Raw genomic sequence first — 25,819 nt, forward strand, 5'->3', positions numbered from 1 at the left:
AACCAAATATACTTTCAGAATTAAGGATAATTCTTACATTCATATGTTGACAGCTCAATCATTCTTAAACAGCTTAGCAAGGCTTCGGATAAAATAAAATCTATAGACAATTATCTAGTCATACCCCATCCAGTATTGGCATTAATACCCACCAACCAACCATCCCCCATACCTCACAATAATGTATAAAATATCTTCACTAAACATTTGAAATGTGGAATGTGTTGTGGAGGTTGGTACGCAAGAGGCACAAAGGCCCGCTGTCGCCCGCGGCTGTCACGAGCAGGGAAAACGTGTGAAGGGGAGAGCTGGTGTTGCCTCAGGAACCATGTACACGGCCACGGAGTGGAGGCAAGAAGCAGGAAGTGATCCTTGTAACAGTAACGACCGGAGATGTGGCTCCCTGCGCCAACCTCCGCCGGATACGTGCTCACAGCGCCACCGCCGCCGCCGCCCCCCAGCCCCCGCCACAGATGTCGCTACCTGCCCCCCAGCCACCGCCGCAGATGTCGCTACCTGCCCCCCAGCCACCGCCGCAGATGTCGCTACCTGCCCCCCAGCCACCGCCGCAGATGTCGCTACCTGCCCCCCAGCCACCGCCGCAGATGTCGCTACCTGGCCCCCAGCCACCGCCGCAGATGTCGCTACCTGGCCCCCAGCCACCGCCGCAGATGTCACTACCTGCCCCCCAGCCACCGCCGCAGATGTCGCTACCTGCCCCGAACGATGGTCGTCCTTCCATTCACCGGAGGATGAGACTCCCTTGCCCTCCTCCACCTCCCTCTGGAAACTTATAACGTCCTGGAAACCTTGACATGGCCCTGTTGCTACGCTACTCCTTTCCGCCCACATTCAAATACTTTCTTCTACAGTTCTCAATCGCCACTGGTGACCACTTATCGCGAGTAATATTTTAGTATAATTATTCTGTATATACAACACTTGCCATTATGTTACACTTACCGAGACAAATGTGCACAAATCAACATTGTGTGATATTATTACATCGCTGATCTACAGAAAATAAGTGAACGTTCATCTCTGTGACAATGGGATGAAAATAAAATTTTTCTTAAGCTCAAACACTTTGCACCAAGAATGTAATACTATAGTTTTTTTTAATTTATTGTAATTTATACTTTGTGACAACTATTGAATTAATCTAAATGTAAAATATAATTATTATTTGTGTACTGTATGGATTTGAGAGCCCCACCTGTTTAGGAGGGTAGAAATAGCCTAAGCTGCTCAATTATTTTTAAGATTTATCTCAATAAACGCACTTGAACATTCACCTTAACTACTGAAGAGGATATAAAAAACTGTATTACTCCCTGGAAATCCCCACAACACCGCTCCTGTGCCAGGTAAGTTACAGGCTCACCATAGCCCGTGCTACTTGGAACTTGTTCCGAATAGCTGAATCTATAACTACCTGGAAATCTAGGAGAAAAATGCAAACGTTATACTAGGAAACTCTTGAGCCACTGTTTCAAACCTGTGAAAGTCTTCGTAGAGTTTTGTTTCCATCATCGGCTCCTTAAGTATATACAACTAGTAGCTTGGGTTATAATTGTAACATTATTTTGGATGCTTCAAAGTATATATATTTATTTAAAAGTTATTCTTTTCCCAGGTTTAGGCTTCTTTTACCTAAGTTTAGGCATCTAAGGCATAACCAAATTGCTTTGTAGCGACTATGAAATAACATGACTGTGAGCTGTTGCTTGTACAGTAAAGTATCAATTGATGACGACTGCATCATATCCAGGCCTTATGTTGCCACCCCGCCACCCCCAGCTGATGGCTGCCACCCCCCAGCTGATGGGTGCCACCCCCCAGCTGATGGCTGCCACCCCCCAGCTGATGGCTGCCACCCCCCAGCTGATGGCTGCCACCCCCCAGCTGATGGCTGCCACCCCCCAGCTGATGGCTGCCACCCCCAGCTGATGACTGCCACCCCCCAGCTGATGGCTGCCACCCCCAGCTGATGGCTGCCACCCCCCAGCTGATGGCTGCCACCCCCCAGCTGATGGCTGCCACCCCCCAGCTGATGGCTGCCACCCCCCCAGCTGATGGCTGCCACCCCCCAGCTGATGGCTGCCACCCCCCAGCTGATGGCTGCCACCCCCCACCTGATGGCTGCCACCCCCCACCTGATGGCTGCCACCCCCCACCTGATGGCTGCCACCCCCCACCTGATGGCTGCCACCCCCCACCTGATGGCTGCCACCCCCCACCTGATGGCTGCCACCCCCCACCTGATGGCTGCCACCCCCCACCTGATGGCTGCCACCCCCCACCTGATGGCTGCCACCCCCCACCTGATGGCTGCCACCCCCCAGCTGATGGCTGCCACCCCCCAGCTGATGGCTGCCACCCCCCAGCTGATGGCTGCCACCCCCCAGCTGATGGCTGCCACCCCCCAGCTGATGGCTGCCACCCCCCAGCTGATGGCTGCCACCCCCCAGCTGATGGCTGCCACCCCCCAGCTGATGGCTACCACCCCCAGCTGATGGCTGCCACCCCGCCACCCCTCAATACTTTCAGGACTCATGGCTCCCCATCCCCTCTATCCTCTCCACTTCTCAGCGGGATGGGTAATTATTGCGCCGCCCTCGGAGTATGACGCAACCTCCCCTCGGAGCATGACGCAACCTGCCCTCGGAGCATGACGCAACCTGCCCTCGGAGCATGACGCAACCTCCCCTCGGAGCATGACGCAACCTCCCCTCGGAGCATGACGCAACCTGCCCTCGGAGCATGACGCAACCTGCCCTCGGAGCATGACGCAACCTGCCCTCGGAGCATGACGCAACCTGCCCTCGGAGCATGACGCAACCTCCCCTCGGAGCATGACGCAACCTGCCCTGAGCGAGCATGGCGAGCACCTGCCTTTTTTCTGCCTATAAAATCAAGTATTGCATTTAATTGATTATACTTCTGTAGATCAGTTAACACGAAAGCGCACTAGTAATTTCCAATTTCCTTTTCCTTTTGTAGTTATACGTTTTCATGCATAAATATATATATATACATTGAAACCACTGGCGTAGTGGTTATTGCGCAGGGCTTGCAGGCTCCCCCCCCACTACCCTCTGCCACTGACCAGGTATCAATACTCACTATAAATAAAATGAAAAAAGGTGGGTGTGTGTTCATTGTCCAGCCTCGAGGATATACGCATGAAGCAACGTCACGACCCTTGTTGCTATCACCATTGCCATTCTACCTTTTATGACCAATACATCTATCACTCCCCTTTGTACCCCCCCCCCCCTCCCTTCACCATTAGTATAGTCCCTCCCCCCTTTACTTTCACTACCACCATAAAGCATACCTGTACCTCAACAGAACCTGCCATCACAACCACCACCACCACGCAGCCTACCACAACTATAGACTACCACTACCACCACACAACCAACCCCCCTCCTAAGTCTTACTAACATCTATGAACACGTGGGGAATCAACTCCGTATTCACTGATAGGTAAGCACAAGGCAGTGATGTGGTGGAGGCTGACTCTATACACAGTTTCAAATGTAGATGTGATAGAGCCCAGTAGGCTCGGGAATCTGTACATCAGTTCATTGACAGTCGAGAGGCGGGACCAAAGAGCCAGAGCTCAACCCCCGCAAGCACAATTAGGCGAGTACAATAAGGCCAGCAACATTACAACAGCGCCAAGATCAGAACATAACAAGGAGAAGTAGACAATAAGAAACATCAGAACAACCAGCGAAGAACAGTAACAACAGCAGCAACAGTTGGGTAACAAGAGTAGGAGCACAGTACGGTGAGTGACACTATGAGTGACACTGATGAGTGAGGCAGGTGGTGTGAGGGCCAGCTGGTGCCCTCATCAACACGGAGCTGGGAACTTAGCGAGGGACGAACCTCTTGCAACACTCCACACCATATTTACCCGGATTAGATTCCCGGCTCAGGCAGAAACAAATGGGCAAGAGTCTTTCGCCTGATGCTTGTGTTCACCTAGCAGCAAATAGGTACCTGAGCGTTATGACAGATACTACTGGCAGCATCTCGGGGATGTGTTTGTGTGCATGTTAGACAAATATCTTAGAAAGGCAGGTGTCCAGGTACTAACCGCACGATCCTCTAGGGACAAATAGTACACACACACACACACACACACACACACACACACACACACACACACACACACACACACAGGAAGACGAATGTTTGATGAGAACAAAATCTACATGTTAAGTCTATACACGCCAAATCAAATTCAAATTCTATATTTAGGCCATCGCAGAGTACAAAACAAAGGTAAGCCTCAATACAATTTTAAACAAGGGTGACAATTACCCGTGCCTGAAACACACTCAAGTGTCTCAGCACACACTCAAGTGCCTCCTCAACTACTTCAACAATCGGTGATCAAATACCAAACCTGATTTTCCACTCCGTAAAAAAAAAAAAAAACCTAACCAGAAACGAATGAACCCAATCAACCCACCTAGCCTATCTATGCCTATGCATAGAAATGGATAATTGTGAACGGTTACTGTCCTATGTTAGGTTACATTTGTAACGTTGTTTACTATAACGTAAACAACGCCACCTGTTTTTTTGTTTAGAAGGACTGATTGTAAACGTGGATTTACACACGACTCCAAATAAACACGTGGAAGAGGTCAAGTCCAAATACAATAAACACATGGGAGAGGTCAAGTCCAAATACAATAAACATGTGGGAGAGGTCAAGTCCAAATACAATAAACATGTAGAAGAGGTCAAGTCCAAATACAATAAACATGTAGAAGAGGTCAAGTCCAATTAAACGCGCAATTACGCACACAATCTTAACAAAACAGTATCGACTCTCACTTAAAAAGAATGAAAAAGTATGACACTTATGCCACTGAAATTCAAATAAGTTTACTGAGGTAATAATATGCATATCAAAAAGCATCGAGAAGCTTAGGCTATTTCTGCTCTCCTTCCGCTGAAATTTGAACTCTCCATTTTTTCGGGGCAAGAGAAAGTGTCGGCGGAAACAATTACAATACAATACAATACAATTTTATTTAGGTAAGGCACATACATACAATAAATTTTTACAAGGATTGGTAGACTTATAGGTAGAGCTAGTACATACAATGCCTAAAGCCACTATTACGCAAAGCGTTTCGGGCATCGGGCGTTTCGGGTTTCGGGCAATTACTGTCAGTAGCGGATGGTAAACCCCTTTTGGGTTTGACCTAAAACAAAAAAGGTTTTCGTTTTAGACTGCTAAGCCCACGTTGTTAGGTCTGGCGTTATTACCACACTCGTATGGAAGAGCACATAGTCTCCAATTAACCAGAAATCTCTAAACAAAAGCCTGTGTTCTCTCAATCTGTCACTCCGTAAAAATAACGGAGTGACAGATTGGCACAACCAATGTGTGTGTGTGTCTGTGTGTCTATCTGTGTCTGTCTGTGTATCCAGAAGAGTTCGAACCCAAGCGACCCACCAAAATTATCGAGGTCGAGGAATAGAAAAAAAGTCGTCAACTTTCACGGTGCTTCCATACTAGTGCATATATATTGTACTAATATATATACAGGTGTACTAATGCATCTCCTTCATGAACGGAATGGTGGCCTCAGCTACCACCAACGGCTCGCCATACAAACCACACTAGTTCTGGCACCGTACAAAAATAGTTTAGTAATATAACTATGTCACACCGTCAACTGCGTTGCCCGCGCGCCGCTCCCACGTTCCTCTTGAGTCAGTAGGTAGAAGTAGTAGTAGTAGCAGCAAAAGTTAGTAGAATGTAGTAAACGGCGGTAGTTGTATTATTAAAGCACAATGGTCTAGGTGAACTATAATGAAGTGTAGTGTGAAATACTACCAAGCCCGGCTTGCTTCATCAAACATAATCAACCTTCACATTCATTCACCGGACTCGACAAACTCATTAACGTTTAATCCCAAGCAGAATAAAGCAGCAACGAGCCAGCGTTAACCGGTTTAAGGGCCTTTGCCCAGTTTATTTGGTTTTGCCACTCGCTGTTTACCTTGCTAGATAGCCGGCTATTTATAATTAGTTTATTAGCATTACATTTTTCCCAAAAAATTTTATCAACCTAATAGGCTCAGAAACTTGTACGTTCACCAGTTGATTGGTAGTTGAGAGGCGGGACCATAGAGCCGAATTTCAACCCTCGCAAGCCCAAATAGGCGAGTACAATTGATGACAAAGCCGCTACAAAGCCTAGTTCCGGGTAAAGTGAGGCAGTGCGTCAGAGGAGGTCTGCCAGCACATCATAGCGTCCCCGTGGCTTTCCCTGCACCGACTGCGGGGGTTAACCCTCGCATCTCTTGCCTCAGAACGCAAATATCACGTCCAAAATGCCTCAGACGCTTGACGTCATGAGCTTACTGCAGCAACACTGAATAAAGGAAGGTCAGATGCGGCCCACCACTATCACCAGCCTCCGTATACTGCACCGCCCGTCACTCAACCCAGCAAGCAATTATTATTACTCTCGATGTATGATTATACGGCATGATTTCCAACATCATATTCGTATATTTCGGACAAGGATCTAGATTTTTCCAGACTAAAACTAGATGCGCAAGCGGTCGGAGGTCCTTCAAGCGAGGCTGTATGACGTAGCGTATCGCCAGTGACGTCATGGCTCGTCCCCGATGATGTCATGGGGCGAGAAATATCGCGTCAATATTTCAAACTTCGGGAGGTAGCTTTCGTAAGTCCACCGGCCGGTAATATCCAAGTCTGTGATCCCCCTCTCTCACGGAGGACAAGACGGGTACGCATTACCCCCCAAAGGAGTGAATCAGAGCAACTTGAGCAATACTTTATAATTAGCAAGCGAGGGGGCGCGAATGGCAGTCCCGTCTGAGGAGCAGAAGACACGCGGGCATTTCCCTCTCCCCAAGCCGGCCAGGTGAAAGCCCAGGAATGTACCTCATCCGGAGGGAGGAACAACCATCTTCACGACGAATCCCCAAGACGCTGTTTCCACGAAAGAGGAAGGATGCGCTAAATGTTTACCGTCAACACATCCGCTTTTGTCCAACCTATCATACCGGAGGCAAGATGGCGTCCCCCCCCCCCCCCCGGTAAAACAAAGGAAGCAAACATGATCAGTAATGTTCAAGTATGTTTATGGAGACGAGAAAGAAATACATCTCAAAAGGGATAGAGTAGCTTAGGCTATTTCTACCCCCCCCCCCATCAGTAATGTTATTACCAAGCGTAGCAGACACCAGCTAGGGTAAAAGTCTTTCAACACGGCAACCAATCAACCTACAACAATATAGATGCAAAGCAAAACAAAATTGAATATGCATTATGATACAAGTGCAGTAAGGACGGGGGGGGGGGGGGAAGGAGCATCTTGGTGTAATTTATCCAATGTTACTTTGTGGTTTTGAGCAATTTTTGTTTATGGAGAAGATATGTGGAACTTGAAGCGTCACCTGAGCACGGAACACCACCGCCTGAGCACAAAGAACCCACAGAGGAGGACGGGGATCGACCACTGCAGCCTGAGCAGACTGTGTGTGTGTGTGTGTGTGTGTGTGTGTGTGTGTGTGTGTGTGTGTGTGTGTGTGTGTGTGTGTGTGTGTGTATTCACTTTGTTGTACTCGTCTATTTGTGCTTGCAGGGGTTGAGCTCTGGCTCTTTGGTCCCGCCTTTCAACTGTCAATCAACTGGTGTACAGGTTCCCGAGCCTACTGGGCTCTATCATATCTACATTTAAAACTGTGTGTGGAGTCAGCCTCCACCACATCACTGCCTAATGCATTCCATCCGTTAACTACTCTGACACTGAAAAAGTTCCTTCTTACGTCCCTGTGTGTGTAATTACCTAAGTGTAGTTACAGGATGAGAGCTACGCTCCTGGTGTCCCGTCTTCCCAGCACTCTTTGTCATATAACGCTTTGAAACTACTGACGGTCTTGGCCTCCACCACCTTCTTATCTAACTTGTTCCAACCGTCTACCACTCTGTTTGCGAAAGTGAATTTTCTTATATTTCTTCGGCATCTGTGTTTAGCTAGTTTAAATCTATGACCTCTTGTTCTTAAAGTTCCAGGTCTCAGGAAATCTTCCCTATCGATTTTATCAATTCCTGTTACTATTTTGTATGTAGTGATCATATCACCTTTTTTTCTTCTGTCTTCTAGTTTTGGCATATTTAATGCCTCTAACCTCTCCTCATAGCTCTTGCCCTTCAGTTCTGGGAGCCACTTAGTAGCAATGCCTACACCAGAGTATTCTAACGCCTGAAAGCAACATGCCCTATAAGATTCCTCCTCCCCAAGAGCATGCATGCAGATTCCTCAGGGGTGGGGGCCACAACCCCCCAACCCACCATCTTCCCCAAAGAACACGCATGCCCCAGGTGTCAGGAGGGGGGGGTCCTCCCCCCCCTCTCCCCCAGAAGTAAACCATGTATGCTCCACACCCCCACCCCAGCCTCTATACCTCACCCCAGCGTGAAGCTCCACACCCCCATCCCAGCGCCAAGCTCCAAACACCCCAGCGCCAGGCTCCACACCCCAGCGTCAAGCTCCAAACACCCCAGCGCCAGGCTCCACACCCCAGCGTCAAGCTCCAAACACCCCAGCGCCAAGCTCCACACCCCAGCGCCAGGCTCCACACCCCAGCGTCAAGCTCCATACACCCCAGCGCCAAGCTCCAAACACCCCAGCGCCAAGCTCCAAACACCCCAGCGCCAGGCTCCACACCCCAGCGCCAGGCTCCACACCCCAGCGCCAAGCTCCAAACACCCCAGCGCCAGGCTCCACACCCCAGCGCCAGGCTCCACACCCCAGCGCCAGGCTCCAAACACCCCAGCGCCAGGCTCCAAACACCCCAGCGTCAAGCTCCAAACACCCCAGCGCCAGGCTCCACACCCCAGCGCCAAGCTCCAAACACCCCAGCGCCAGGCTCCACACCCCAGCGTCAAGCTCCAAACACCCCAGCGCCAGGCTCCACACCCCAGCGCCAGCCCCTTCCCCTGAACCACAACATACAGCCCTCCCCTGCTGCCTGGAACTGCTCAATATGCAATGACACTCTTAGTCAATACACAATGTATTATCGTTATGCATTCTCCGTACAATAATTGAGCACCTGGCTGTGCGCTACTCGTGCACACGCCAACTGAATCATTCACATGTGCCTTACCTCTGGCATGCTCCACCGCTATGTACCAATATATATCAGACTTAGTAACCATGCGGCAAATAGCAGGATGCAATCCTTGGCCTGGGTACAGTTAAGATATATCTGGGGTTTCTGACTTCGCCAGTCTTGGACTGCGCATTAATCGGTAATAGTGCGCGCATGCAGTACTTTATTAGTAAAAGTTTAGCCTTTTTGTCGAGATTTCCCTCCTCCTCCCTGCCTCATGTCTGGACGAGATGTCCCTCCTCCTCCCTGCCTCATGTCTGGACGAGATGTTCCTCCTCCTCCCTGCCTCATGTCTGGACGAGATGTCCCCTCCTCCTCCCTGCCTCATGTCTGGACGAGATGTCCCCTCCTCCTCCTCCCTGCCTCATGTCTCAGGAGTCTCAAGTCACTAATATACAATTACCTACAGTAGACAAATGCTGCATATTTGGCAAAGATTGTTATGGTAGAACATCACTTTCAATTAAAGATTTAAACATTAGACAAAGTCTCAATGCTGATTGTTGCAGCGTCGCCCAGATACCCGAGTGTGGAGCTCCGGCTTCCAAGCCTGCCAGCCTTGAGCCAGCCGGATGTAAGCCGTGCTCTTCCTCTTCTCTTATCAACAGTCTGTCACCCTCCCGGATCTTGCTGTTAACAAGGAGAAAATTGCTAGACAAGTGCGTTTTGGTCGGGTGATTAAGTATTTCCAGCTCGGCTACCGACGGCAGGGAGTTACCGCCAACTGTGATGGTCTATGTTGGCTCTCTAGTAAACTCGTGTGTGTTTGTCCGAGGCTGAGCCACTACCTCAATGTTCAGATTGCAAACTCTGTGACAAACCTTGAATGCATTCAAACCGTAGAAGATTTTAGACCTCCTGGCCTATTGTACCATCAACTGTGTAACTATTTCATTGACTCAGATGCACTGGACGACATCCTAACAATTTATCCAGAATTTGCTTGTCCATTTTAAAGAATGAAGAACAATTTTATTTATAGTATTTTTAAGTTGCATCTCTTACGAACCCATCCCTGCCCTTGTGTGACAGTACACAATAGAAAGTTGATTTTACATAGTCATACATTAAAACATTGATTGTAACCATGATATATATGTGTGCTTCCGCCTACAGTTTAGACCTATTGTCTTGTGTATGACCCTCTGTCCTGTGTGACAGTGAATACCAGCATTATCCTCACATTAATAAGACTTAATTGAAATCCTCAAATTAGGCAAAATTGTAATTAAATTGTCAATAAAGATAATAATAACTGATTGTACTGCAAACGTAATTTTGTGTTCATTGTCCGTGTACACGAGTTTTATTACAAATGTATTTTTGCATTCCTTTTCTGTAAGCAGGTATTATTCTCGCGCAGATATTTCTCTGGCGACATGTCAATTGCTCTTTCTGAAGCTTTAAAATTAGTTAAATGAACAAATCCACAAGGACCGTGACGAGGATTCGAACCTGCGTCCGGGAGCATCCCATACACTGCCTTAATCGACTGAGCTACGACAGGGTAAAAAAAAAGGTTGTTTTAAAAATAGTTCACCAACAAGGAAGGGGGCTTTTCGGGGCCTATAACATGTAATTAGCGACATTCTCACCCTTCCTGTGTCGTGTACATCGTCGTTCACCAACCCCGGAGTTATGCATGGACGCTGGCCAATTCAATTTCTCAATTTATTATGCACCCCATACCCATCCCGTGGGCGGTGGTGTAAAGGATTACAGAGGCACATAATCGGTTCAGGAACTGAACCCTCTAGTTCGTTTAGCTAAGATGAAGTCTCTCTTTGAAACGCGTGACTACCACCAACCTGAAGTTTCAACACGTCGTCTCACACACACACACACACACACACACACACACACACACACACACACACACACGCACGCACATACACACACGGAGATATTAGAAAGAACTTTTATAGTGTCAGAGTGGTTGACAAATGGAATACATTAGGAAGTGATGTGGTGGAGGCTGACTCCATACACAGTTTCAAGTGTAGATATGATAGAGCCCAATAGGCTCAGGAACCTGTACCCCTGTTGACTAACGGTTGAGAGGCGGGACCAAAAGAGCTAAACCTCAACCCCCGCAAGCACAACTAGGTGAGTACACTCACACACACACACTCCTTTACCTAAAGTTATCTCTATGTTCAACCAGGGGGTCAATAAAATGGCACAGAGGGTGCAGAAGAGGTCCGAGACGAGAGCAGAGAGTAGAGGCGTGGTCCAAGATGAACAGGTCAATACTCAAGAGCCTACAGCGCTGCCTACAGGGTGTGGGTGGGTGTATGGCCCATCCCCCACACACATACACACACACACGCGAGCGTGTGTGTGTGTGTGTGTGTGTGTGTGTGTGTGTGTGTGTGTGTGTGTGTGTGTGTGTGTGTGTGTGTGTGTGTGTGTGTGTGTGTGTGTGTAAAAAAAAAAAAAAAAAAAAAAAAAAAAAAAAAAAAGTAGTTAGTAAACAGTTGATTGACAGTTGAGAGGCGGGCCGAAAGAGCAAAGCTCAACCCCCGCAAAAACACAACTAGTAAACACAACTAGTAAACACAACTAGTAAACACACACACACACACACACATGAGAGGTATGAGCTACGAGGAGAGACTCCGGGAATTAAACCTCACTTCGCTGGAAGACAGAAGAGTTAGGGGGGACATGATCACCACATTTAAGATTCTGAAGGGGATTGATAGGGTAGATAAAGACAGTCTATTTAACACAAGGGGAACACGCACAAGGGGACACAGGTGGAAACTGAGTGCCCAAATGAGCCACAGAGATATTAGAAAGAACTTTTTTAGTGTCAGAGTGGTTGACAAATGGAATGCATTAGGAAGTGATGTGGTGGAGGCTGACTCCATACACAGTTTCAAGTGTAGATATGACAGAGCCCGATAGGCTCATGAATCTGTACACCTGTTGATTGACGGTTGAGAGGCGGGACCAAAGAGCCAGAGCTCAACCCCCGCAAACACAACTAGGTGAGTACAACTAGGTGAGTACACACAATCACAGTCAACCCTATTTTCCCGATATGATAATACTTTTTGTAACTATGTGGTCAAAAAAAAAAACAATGTAGTTATGGATTCTCCCTCCACCCCCTCAGTAAGCAACTTATTTGTACTCATTTTTTGAGTCTGGAAAAAATAAAGCTAAAAACCAAATTTAAATATTCTTAGGCCTAGTAAAGCACATATAGGTGCTATAAGACAGGATAAAAGGCAACAGGTACAATACGAGCTCGCATTACAGGTACAATACGAGCTCGCATTACAGGTACAATACGAGCTCGCATTACAGGTACAATACGAGCTCGCATTACAGGTACAATACGAGCTCGCATTACAGGTACAATACGAGCTCGCATTACAGGTACAATACGAGCTCGCATTACAGGTACAATACGAGCTCGCATTACAGGTACAATACGAGCTCGCATTACAGGTACAATACGAGCTCGTATTACAGGTACAATACGAGCTCGTATTACAGGTACAATACGAGCTCGTATTACAGGTACAATACGAGCTCGTATTACAGGTACAATACGAGCTCGTATTACAGGTACAATACGAGCTCGTATTATAGATACAAAACGAGCTCGTATTACAGGTACAATACGAGCTCGTATTACAGGTACAATACGAGCTCGTATTATAGGTACAATACGAGCTCGTATTACAGATACAAAACGAGCTCGTATTACAGGTACAATACGAGCTCGTATTACAGGTACAATACGAGGCCTCCCCAAAAACCCCAACGCGACGATTTTACAAGCTTATTTATACCCAAACACTTCCATTTTATCAATCTTCATCTTTTTTTTACCATTATTATTAAAATAAATCTCACTTGAACACACGCGGGCTCGCAAATCACCGGTTGATTTGCAGTTGAGAAACCCACAGAGATATTAGAAAGAACTTTTTTTGTGTCAGAGTGGTTGACAAATGGAATGCATTAGGAAGTGATGTGGTGGAGGCTGACTCCATACACAGTTTCAAGTGTAGATATGATAGAGCCCAGTAGGCTCAGGAATCTGTACACCTGTTGATTGACGGTTGAGAGGCGGGACCAAAGAGCCAGAGCTCAACCCCCGCAAACACAACTAGGTGAGTACAACTAGGCGAGTACACACACACACACACACACACACACACACACACACACACACACACACGGGAACCATTGCACCATTAGCAGCGCGATAAGAGACGACCGGCATAAAAGATAAGTGTGTTGTTATCTTAACAAAACTCTTGACCAAGGTCACTATGCAACTTGTAACCAGAGGAACAACAGACACAACAGTTTCTTCCAAACATGTAAATTTCATCTTCAAAGAGACGAAAACCTCGAGAAAACAACTTTCTTAACATCATGTACCTTGTAACTAGCACGCTCCTCTTCCACAGATAAGGAACCTAAAGTCTAAACTGACGAGTATAGGGCCAGGCAGGTGGTGGAGACTGGTGGCCGGGGTGGTGGAGGGCCAGGCAGGTGGTGGAGACTGGTGGCCGGGGTGGTGGAGGGCCAGGCAGGTGGTGGAGACTGGTGGCCGGGGTGGTGGAGGGCCAGGCAGGTGGTGGAGACTGGTGGCCGGGGGTGCTGGAGGGCCAGGCAGGTGGTGGAGACTGGTGGCCGGGGTGTTGGAGGGCCAGGCAGGTGGTGGAGACTGGTGGCCGGGGGTGCTGGAGGGCCAGGCAGGTGGTGGAGACTGGTGGCCGGGGGTGCTGGAGGGCCAGGCAGGTGGTGGAGACTGGTGGCCGGGGTGCTGGAGGGCCAGGCAGGTGGTGGAGACTGGTGGCCGGGGGTGCTGGAGGAGTGTGGAGGGCCAGGCAGGTGGTGGAGACTGGTGGCCGGGGGTGCTGGAGGGCCAGGCAGGTGGTGGAGACTGGTGCGTTGCGACACTGACGATAACATACCCTCGGTGGGGTTATTAGTTTTGGCCCTGCACCTCGCCTCTCACCTCACATTGCCAGTCTATATGTGGTGGTCGCAGCTGCTGTTCTGACGAAACTATGTCTGAAATACATACGGTCTATGTATTATTCTGCTGCTTCTGTATTGAGCTGCATGGCTCATACTGCATAATGTTTCACTGTGGTTCTCACATCTTAAATGTTCTTGCCAGAAGTCGTTCTTGCGTGTCTCGCTGTGTTGCTCGCGCTTCCTAATGAACGTCGCACACTGGGAATTGGGTTTCCCAATGTGCTTAGTATACAACACTTATCTCTCGGGGGCATCTTCTGGTGTAGGGGTTAGCACACACTCCTCCCAAGCCACAGAGCCCCAGTGCCAACTTTTTTTATTTTTTTTTGCAGATAAGACTGGGCGCCGTTCCTTCACGGGCGACCCCTGTCCACGCACCAGTAATTGGTGGGACCTGGTTGTTGGATCGATGGATCTTGATAAACAAAAACGGAAAAAAACAGCAAAATTCCAGCACTAGGCCCGAGAGCTAGATCCCAACCCAAACAAGCCATTTTATCCACCGTTTTATTATATCGCTTATACCCAATATTTATCTTGTTGCTCAACCTTAGTCATTAGGCATAATGCGCACAACAATCTTTGGTATTAACAGTGACGATAATTTAAACTAATAATTATAATGGGATTCATGTGAGAGTTTGTTGCTTAACGTCATCGTGCCATTTGAGGCGTCTGCTAATTTCTGAATAACATTATCCTAACATCGTTGGTTGCTTAATGTGTGTGTGGTACCTAGTTGTGCTTGAGGGGGTTGAGCTCTGGCTCTTTGGTCCCGCCTCTCCACTGTCAATTAATTGGTGTACAGATTCCTGAGCCTACTGGGCTCTATCATATCTACATTTGAAACCGTGTATGGAATCAGCCTCCACCACATCACTTCCTAATGCATTCCATTTACTAACTACTCTGACACTGAAAAAATTCATCTAACGTCCCTGCGGCTTATTTGGGTATTAAGTTTCTATTTGTGTCTCCTTGTTCGTGTTCCACCCATGCTAAATAGTTTGTCTTTGTCCACCCTGTCAATTCTCCTGAAAATTTTGTAGGTGGTTATCATGTCTCCCCTTACTCTTCAGTCTTCCAGGGATGCGAGGTATAGCTCCCATAGCCTTTTCTCGTAGCTCATACCTCTCAGTTCCGGGACTAGTCTGGTGGCATACTGTACCTCTGCATCTTCTCTAACTTTGTCTTGTGTTTAACTAGGTATGAACGCTAGGCTGGAGCTGCATACTCCAAGATTGGTCTGACCTAAGTGGTATATAAGGTCCTGAACGATTACTTTCACACGTTTTTAAAGACAGTTCTTATGTTGGCCAGTCTAGAATATGCCACTGATGATATCCTTTTGATGTGGGCTTCTGGGGACAGGTTTGGTGTGATATCAACCCCCCAGATCTTTCTCTCTGTTGGATTCTTGCAAGATTTCACCTCCCAGATGGTACCTTGTGTACAGCCTTCTGTTCCCTTTGCCTAATTTCGTTAATTTACACTTTACCAAGTTAAACTTTACTAGCCATTTTCTTGACCATTTCTCCAGTTTGTCAAGATCGTCCTGTAGTCTATCTTTATCTCTGCCTTCATTCTTCTCAAAATAATGTTTGCATTATCAGCAAACATTGAGAGGAATGAGACTACACTCTCTGGAAGATTGTTTACTCATATCAGAGACAGGATGGGTCCAAGTACAGAGCCCTGTGGGACTCCGCTGGTGACATCTCGCCACTCTGATGACTCCCTTCCTGTTGCTTAGATACTCCCTTATCCACTGGAGCACCTTACCTTTTTACGCCTGCCTTTACACACGCACGCGCGCGTGCGTGTACGAGGGGAAGAAGAGGAGGGGGGGGGGGACAAAAAAAATTTCTTTTGCTCAAGAAAAATTAACTATTCTATAACGATTCTAGTACTTTCTCGGCTGCTAAGATGACGTGGCCCTGTGATAACCAACCCTGAGAGTGCGTCTGGGTGCTTACTCACGCCCCCCCCCCTTCACTATCACATCCCTGCTACCCCCCCCCCCCCCTCTCCCGGCCTCTCTAGGGATCCATTGGTAACGCCAGAATTAGTATTATGCCATGTATAAATTAGGGGCGGCAGAAGAAAATATTATTCAAATGTTTAGGGAGAATCTACCATATTCTCTCTGAATAACTTATTCCTTTTACAATATATTGTACTAAAGAACACGTTGGACACCTGTACAGGTGTATAAGAATCCTCTTATCCAGGACGGTCCTGGATAAGACCATTCATTCTTGCCCGGATAAGAGCATTTGGATCCATTCTTATCCAGAATGGTCCAGAACGGACCGAAACGTCGTCGTCCCGTCAATTTCTAGTGTGTGGTTTGGTCAACATATTTCAGCCACGTTATTGTGACGCCTCGTCTACAACGCCCTTATCAGTTATAAGAGCACCTGGCGATTTATTTTCGTCTCATCAACCACTAAGTCCCACCCTGAAGATCATTCACCAGCGTAGAGCATCGCGGACATGTTCCTGGTAGCCTAGCCAGCAGCAGCTTCTACATTCTCGGCTCCGCTATCCTCGGGAGCCTGCCCCAACAACTGGCATCAAGCCTATTCTATTTAGATTTCACTAACTTTATACGCACTATTTTAACATTTTCTTTTTTATCTACATGAATCCAGCACAATCAGTTCTCATGAACTTGTAGAGTAAAAATACAAATATGCATATTAGGAAATAGTAACCCTACGCTACACTACACACTCAACCCCCCCCCCCCTCTCCACCAAACACACACAGGTTAGTCATGCACTCGCGTCCAAGTGCTTCTAAAATTACCACACACACCTCAATAAACAGATGTTTCCACACCTGTTTCAGGAGCAGCAGCATCAGCTGCGCACTACCTGTACCAGAAACACGTGTCCTCGACGCCAAAGTTCCGCGTTGCTTTAGTTTGCTACACACCTTCCATATGAACGATGGCTTGGCCCAAACTCTCTTGTCCCCGCGTTAATCTTCCTTGGAACATTTGTCTTCAAGAATGGCCGGTAATAAATTTCCCCTACACACATCAGAGAGTATTTAGGCCCCACTCAACACTCCCGTGTCGCAAAGACACGGGAGTGACTTAGTGATTCTATAGTGACACTAGTGCCACTATAGAGACTAGTCACTATAGAATCTCAAGCTAGCTTTTTACTGCAGTCGCTTTTTCAACAGGAGAAACGCATATTATATATATATATATATATATATATATATATATATATATATATATATTATATATATATATATATATATATATATATATATATATATATATATATACTCCCCCTTCTCCCTTCTCCTTAGTCTGGTGTTGACAAAGGCTTTAACAAGCCGAAACGTTCACCTCATTTCATATTTCTCTGTGGATTTTCCGCATAAAATGATCAGTGTTTTGTGATCGTCAATTGCATATTATATATATATATATATATATATATATATATATTATATATATATATATATATATATATATATATATATATATATATATACACACACACACACATATACATACAATGGTGACCCCCAATAATGGGATGCGGGCTCACCATAGCCCGTGTGCCCGTGGTACTTTGAACTTTTTGTTCCAGGTAGCGAATCTTTAACAACCACCCAAAAATGTTCGCGTTTTGTACTATTAATTTGGTAGAGAACACCACAAAGACTGCAAAAAGTCAAACCTAACCTTTCCTAGTCATAGTATAGCACTACAAATAAACAAAAGGTTTGCTTATTTAGGCCTAGGATAGGTTCTATAGATACTGAATGATTTGTCGCATTTCAGTTGGAGTACTCGAACCAGAACAGTGCAAAACTATATTTTGTTTTTTGTACACAATTTGTGTACGTTCGACCAATAGTTGTTTTAAGTACTATCATGGTTGGAGGATGGGTTGTAATATTTAAATATATTTCTATTTACATATATTTGTTTCTTCATTTTGTGCAAATACTCCTCTGTCCAATAGAACAGAAACCAGGCCAGGCGGTGCGTGGAAATAGTGGTACTGGCAGCAGAAGCAGCTGCAGCAGCACGACCCGGCTGACTGGCAGCAGAAGCAGCTGCAGCAGCACGACCCGGCTGACTGGCAGCAGAAGCAGCAGCAGCAGCACCACCCGTCTAACTGGCAGCAGCAGGTCTCCTGTGCTGGCAGTACAGCAACACGAGCAACAGCAGCAGGACTCTGAGGGGACTGACAGTGCTGGAGGAGGACAGCGATGGCGCAACACCCGCTCCTCTTATCTCAACTTCTATATTTATTCCAAGCTGAGAGGGCTGGTTTGGGGTAGAAATTTCGAGCTATTCGATAACAAGAAACCATGACACACACGCACCCATTAGTGAACAAACTCTGTATAGATTTATTTACCTGAACGACTTGATAAATATTAAACATAACTCTGCTGTTTTCCCTGAGTCAGTTATATCACAAGTATATGAAACGATACTGAAATTTCGTTTAAACATTTCTTAAAGTTTTCTATTAATAAACAACGAAGCCCAAGAGTGTTGCGAGAGCGTTGCCCATACATGTCACGTGACTGCCGGGCTGCCAGTGAGGGTAAGGGGTTGTGAAGGGGAGGGGGTTGATGGAGGGGGGTAAAGATGAGGGGAGGGGGTTGATGGGGTGGGGTGGGGGTCGACTTATGGTCACCGTATAACCTACAGTGACCTTCAAACGTTCTGCTGCGAGGTCACTGCTTGGTGCTCGTGTGTTGTTGCCTATCTAAACCAGTTTCCAGGCGAGAAGCCTCATGTCCACACTTCTAAAACGCTGCCTCCCCCTCCCCATCTCCCCCACCCCCTTTCTCCCGCCCACACACTCTTTCCACATGCCTGATCGCCTCCCACCCCTCCACACAAACCCTGTCGCAACCTCCGGATCAGGACTTCACCTTGTCCAGCCTGAAGCGTCAGGTTGTCGACCCCGTCCCCCTCCCCCACTCACACACAGTTAAGGGAGACATGATCACCACCTATAAAATTCTCAAGAGGAATTGACAGGGTAAATTATTTAGCACGGGTGGTACGCGAAAACGGGGACACAGGTGGAAATTTAGTATAAAAATGAGCCACAGGGACGTCATAAAGAACTTTTTCAGTGTCAAGGTAGTTAATAATTGGAATGCACTAGGAAGTGATGTGGTGGAAGCAGACTCCATACACAGTTTCAAATGTAGATATGATAGAGCCCAATAGGCTTAGGAACCTGTACACCAGATGATTGACAGTTGACAGGCAGGACCAAAGAGCCGAAGCTAAGCCCCTACAAAGACAACTAGGTAAGTACATACATACACAACCTTCTATTATCATTTGGACAAATGATCAAATTGAGAAATCTCTGTAGATGCAGGAAACAATTTGTACATTGATAATCTCGGGAGTCGTATAATGCTTTGACATTCTAGAGCAGCACACGTGAGACTTACGATTATTATTATGGAAAGGCACAAACACAGCACGGATCTCAGCCGTGCCTTCCTAGTTTCATTTAGTGTTGTTGTGATATGTATACAAAACAGCACGTGGTTCTTGCGTGGTGATAGGCTTCAGAGTGGCTGGGAAAGTGACTGCAGGAGCCGGTCTGCAGGTCATCACCCGGGAGGGTTGAGAAACAGGGCCTCCAGCTGTGAGAGGCTGTGATCAAAGGTAATGTGTGGTATCTCTGATGCATTTACCATGTCTAAATTACTTATCTTGCCAGTTTGGGATAGTGACTTAGGAATTTGCCAGTTTAAGGGGCTTACGAGTTTGTAGTGAACATCAATTTCGATTTTATAAATCTTGTTAAATTGCTATCTTTGTCACTGGATTCCCCTCCATAGTCACCTCCCGTATATGCCATCAAGGATGTTGAACTTCCTTGCGTGAACCTCCCAAAATCCTCCAGTATTAAACTGTTTAACATAACTGGCATTAAGTGATCACAACAAAAGAAGACATCTCTCAGTAGTAGTTAAAGACAAGAGGACACGGTGGTTTCCCCCACGAACCACTGGCGTTCCACCAATTGGTAATTATTCATACTATTTTAGTAACGAATAAGTAATGGGGTGGTGGCAGCCGGGGTTTCTCCTTTGAACAGATAATAAGCATTTCCTTTAACGTACCACTGGTTCTGTGAGAGACTAGTAGTACCAGGTTACACTCAACTCTGAATATTGTGTAGACTAAGGAAATATAATTAAGAGCACCAGTGTGTAATCCAACAGTGGGTATCAGATAGGGGGTTACAATAGGAGTAGTTTATTATTTTTTAATTTTGCCCCGAGGGGCGAGTTTATTGGGCAGCGCCACTCATCCTGTGAGTGGAGACACCGCCATAGTGACAGTATTGGGCAGCGCCACTCATCCTGTGAGTGGACACACCGCCATAGTGACAGTATTGGGCAGCGCCACTCATCCTGTGAGTGGACACACCGCCATAGCAGCATGTACAACACTCCCCAATAGGAAGAAAACCCACTGGGTTGTTCATCGTGTCACTTGTACCCAGACACAGCTGGGACTTGCTTAACTGTCTCAAGTGAAGTCTTATCAAACAAGATTGACATTTGTCAACCCCTAAAATGTTACGCAGCAGAAGCATCTACCACCTTAATTGTAGCAAAATTCTATATTGTAGCAGAAATGGTTGGCCGCGTTTCCTATCACCTCATGCAGCCCGTCCTCCTATTTTGGTAGTACTTATAGTAACGCTGAGGACCATAGTATATATACCGACGTACGACATTAGAAAGTAGAAATCTGAACTATTGAGTTTAACATACCGGAAAACTACTTTTTACTTGTGTTGCTTTGACAAACTAACCTAACCTAACCTTCTTAGGCCTGATATAGTACATGTGTGTGCTATATATTAGGCAGATGAATATTTAAGTTTGTTTTGTAGCTTCATTTTAAAAGAATTCCTTACTAGTCAGTATACTACAATCAAAAGCAATTACGTACGAATTCGTGACTATTGTCACGAATAATGGAGTAGGTGTGTAATGAAGTAGGTGTTACACACACACAAATGGAATGCATTAGGAAGTGATGTGGTGGAGGCTGACTCCATACACAGTTTCAAGTGTAGATATGATAGAGCCCAATAGGCTCAGGAATCTGTACACCAGTTGATTGACGGTTGAGAGGCGGGACCAAAGAGCCAGAGCTCAACCCCCACAAACACAACTAGGTGAGTACACACACACACACACACACACACACACACACACACACACACACGTTCTGCAAGAATTTGACGCATGACGAGAGGCTCAAAACAGTGGAATGGGTGAGGAGGGCGAAGGTGTGGGAGGCGGGGGTATGGAAGGACACATTAAGGACGCCCCTTTTTCGGTCTGTCTGCAGTGTTGAGCCTGTGGGGTCATTTAGCGAGCAAGGCATAGGAAGCGGGTGGTGGCGAGGACTCGGCAAGGCGTGTGGGTCGACCAGCCGGCCTCACCAAGGCGAGACACTAAGGCCGTCCTGGGCGGCATCTCTCTGTTCTTGTATCACCATTCCCGCACCCACACGCGCGCGCGCTCTTCCTCCTTCTCTTTCATTCTATCTCATCGGAAAAGTGAGAGAATATTCTCTTGTCAACCTTGACAAGAGAATATTCAACAGACGCAACAAGAGGAGTTCAGCAGAGATCACTCCAAAGACCCATATTATCTCTGATTTATACAAAAAAAGTCCTGATGGAATATTATATAGATGTTTACGTATGAAGTTATTTTGGATAATAGTGGACGGCAAAATGACAAGAAACAAAGAATGGTCTAGCAAACGTCTCCTGGAGTTTAATATCGGCAAATCGATAAGAAATAATTTGGGAGAAAGGAGACCCGGCACTGTCCAGCTTCTAGAGACGGCAGCGCCTAAGAAAGGGAAGAGTCACAGGAAAGCCTATCACACCAAATCTGTTCACTCACAAGATGAGTGACGCTGCCCAATACTGTCACTCTGGCGGAATGTTCACTCACAAGATGAGTGACGCTGCCCAATACTGTCACTCTGGCGGAATGTTCACTCACAAGATGAGTGACGCTGCCCAATACTGTCACTCTGGCGGAATGTTCACTCACAAGATGAGTGACGCTGCCCAATACTGTCACTCTGGCGGAATGTTCACTCACAAGATGAGTGACGCTGCCCAATACTGTCACTCTGGCGGAATGTTCACTCACAAGATGAGTGACGCTGCCCAACGAACTATAGCCCTCCGGTGCAAAAATAAATTGAATATGAACAAATTTCACTTCAACAACGTAGGCTATGCAAATTCAAACCCCGCCTTTACGAACCTATTCAATGAATCATTGAGAACAATGTGCACCAGGTGCGTGATGGCGCCAATTGAATACGCTGCATTAACATGGTCCGCACACCACCTCAAGTGTGATTAAAATACACCTCGCTAAAGAGAAAACTAATTTAGGAATACCTGAACGCACATATGACACGAGGAACCTTGCGAATCACTCCATACGCCTACGGGAGAGGCTACCTCCAAACCCCCGTATGGGAGGTTCTTGGAGAAGTTGAGTCACTCCTGCTTGTGAGTACTGGAGTACTGGGAGACTAGAACAAATAATGGGAGGTAGAAGAGAACACCAATAAAAAGCAGCAGCAGGAGGAGGGGAAGGAGAAGGCTATAACAACAGCAGGAGCAGCAGCAGCACCACAGCAGTCACCACTCGGGAACACCCAGCAGACTGATCCTTATCTTTTGACGGCCGGCGAGGAATGTGGTATGGTGGGTGCTGGGGGGTAAGGGGTGGGGGGTACGGGGTGGGGAGTAAGGGGGGGGGTGTTCACCCACGACCACCATCCCCAAACAAGCAGAACCCCCGCCCCCCCCCCACCCCTCATCACCACCTGTTCCTCACCTAGGTAACCAACTACACCTGTTCTTCTACTTAAGTTATGCCACACCCACTTCACCTGCCCCCCCCCCACCCACCTAGTTGACCCATTCATACCACAATACACCTGCCCCCTCCCACCCACCCACCTAGTTGACCCATTCATACCACAATACACCTGCCCCCCCCCCACCTAGTTAACCCATTCATACCACAATACACCTGCCCCCCCCCCACCCACCCACCTACTTGACCCATTCATACCACAATACACCCCCCACATAGTTGACCCATTCATACCACAATACACCCCCCACCTAGTTGACCCATTCATACCACAATACACCTCCCCCCCCCACCTAGTTGACCCATTCATACCACAATACACCTCCCCCCCCACCTAGTTGACCCATTCATACCACAATACACCTCCCCCCCCACACCTAGTTGACCCATTCATACCACAATACACCTGCCTCCCCACACCACCTAGTTGACCCATTTGCTAAATGGCCGCCGACCCTGCACATATTACGTGTGTTACTCCAAGTTCCTGTCCCGCCGAACACGCCATTTATACCCGTCTCTGCGACCATCGTTTGTTTATACCGGCCGCCGCCGTCCTTCAGGCGCGCCCCGCCCTACAGGTCGTCTGACGGAGACGGGTTGTCGCACTTGCACCACTCCCCCAGGGACACCTCCCCATCCCTCCCCCCCCGATCCTCCCCCTCCGATCCTCCCCTCACACAAGAGAGCAGGTTGGTGGTGGTGACCTTGGTGGCCGCTTCAGGTGAGTGTCCTGCACCACTGCCTTGCCACCACCACCACCACCACACTTTCTGCCCCACCACCATCCCCACACTTACTGCCCCACCACCATCCCCACACTTACTGCCCCACCACCATCCCCACACTTACTGCCCCACCACCATCCCCACACTTACTGCCCCACCACCATCCCCACACTTACTGCCCCACCACAACTACCACCCCCACACTTACTGACCTACCACTACCATCCCTATCTTCACATACTGCTCCACCACCACCTTCCCCACTCGCACAGGGGGAACACTGGTGGAAACCGAGTACCTAGATGAGCCAAAGAGACTTTTTTCAGTGTCAGCGTCGTAAACAAATGGACTACACTAAGAAATATGGTGGTAGAGGCAGAATTCACACAGTCTGAAGTTAAACATGAGTGTCCAATAAGCTTAGGAACCTTTCCACTAATTGATTTGCAGTCGAGAGGCGGGATCAAATAGTCGAAGCTTAACCCACACAAGCACTTAATTATGTTCAAGTATATATGAAGGTAGTCACCCTACTACCATTATATATACTTCCCCAGCAGTCTGCTGCACCAAGTAATCACAAGTCAAGCCAGGCCTCACGCCGGGCTTGGGAAGTAGAACTCCAGGAACCGTTTCCATCTAAACTCCAGATAAGAACAACGACTTCTTGACAGTGTCTACCTCCCAACATCAAGTGAAGGAATCGGGTGGAAATCAAACGATGCCCAAATACTTCTGTCCTACAGCGGCAGTTGAACCCGGAATTTTCCCACTAATCGGACCGCGCTTACCACTGCACATGGAAATAAGTTTAGAAACAACCCAGCGAAAGGAGAAACAGAAAGATTAAATGTCAACCTCACCGATAGTATCGGTCCACTACAGAGAAGGGTTAAATACAGATTCCTCCTGCCATCAGCTGCCTCCAACAGATATTAATATCTGTATATTTGAGAGATTTGAGTCAATCACGACAGCCAAGAACTAATGCTAATATTATGGACAACTAAACGAGTATTCACTTATTATAGACGAGAAATAAGTGGTTAAAAAGTTCCAATAGCTTAAGGACTCGCTAATAATGAGACTTAGCCTTGGCAAATGCAGCCAAGACTGCTTCTTAAAGTGTGCTCAACTATATTAACACCAATTTACATAAAATAAACAAGATATACAAATAAAAATATGAAAAATAACCCCATATTGAAATACACCAACATGCAAAACAGCACGGTAATTGAAAGGCCACAACTGGACCGCCAACTTACCTGTCCGGGTCGGTGAAGACAAATTTCCGTAACTTTAAGTCCCTGAGAACGAGCCCTGCGTCATGGCAGGCGGCGACGGTGGCGGCAACCTTGGCGAAGAGCCTCTGGGCTTCCACCTCCCGCAGCCGCCGCCGCACCCGCACGTACGAGTGGAGGTCGCCATGGTGCGCTGGGAACACCACCCACGCCCGCCGCCTGCACGCCGACACCACCATTTCTAGCGGGGAGCGCACGCCCTCGCACCCTCCCATGAGAGCGTGGTGAGCCACCAGGTCGTGCGCCGCCCGCCCGTCTAGAGTCTGTAAACAAGGAAAGGTATTTGGTGAGTAATGAGATGCGCGGCGTACTGGCCCAACACTTCTCCAGTTGATTCCCCGCTACCCAACACCTGCACACCAACACTTATGTCACAGCTGCACATTAAAAGTCCGACGAAAGAACAACGGGGGCTTCTTAATGCACTTTGATCTTAGCCAAAAGGCCGAGAAGCGATCTCTCTTCTTAATGGTCATGTTATCAATAAGTAGTGGCGATTCGTATACAACCCTCCCCCCCCACCCAACAGTACGAGACCCATGTATAAATATAACTTGCCTAAAGCAACAAAGCAAGCCTAACTGCACACACGGCAGCAATGGCGTCAACTGAAAAATGCCGTTTCTAATTTGAAACTTC

At 47.3% G+C, this 25,819-nt stretch overlaps 1 protein-coding gene across 4 annotated transcripts in view; it reads right to left on the reverse strand.

Annotated features, from left to right (window-relative positions):
• The window catches only part of trbl (tribbles), a 165,029-nt gene that overhangs the window by 123,100 nt on the left and 16,110 nt on the right, over positions 1 to 25,819 (reverse strand). For all 4 annotated transcript variants that reach the window (XM_045769113.2, XM_045769104.2, XM_069321979.1 and 1 more), the window contains exon 3: positions 25,145 to 25,443. In XM_045769113.2, coding sequence (XP_045625069.1) covers positions 25,145 to 25,443 — 299 coding nt within the window. The remainder of the gene's footprint in view (positions 1 to 25,144; positions 25,444 to 25,819) is intronic.

The sequence above is a fragment of the Procambarus clarkii genome, chromosome 10 (genome assembly GCF_040958095.1).
Source record: "Procambarus clarkii isolate CNS0578487 chromosome 10, FALCON_Pclarkii_2.0, whole genome shotgun sequence".
Classification (NCBI taxonomy): Eukaryota; Metazoa; Arthropoda; class Malacostraca; order Decapoda; family Cambaridae; genus Procambarus; species Procambarus clarkii.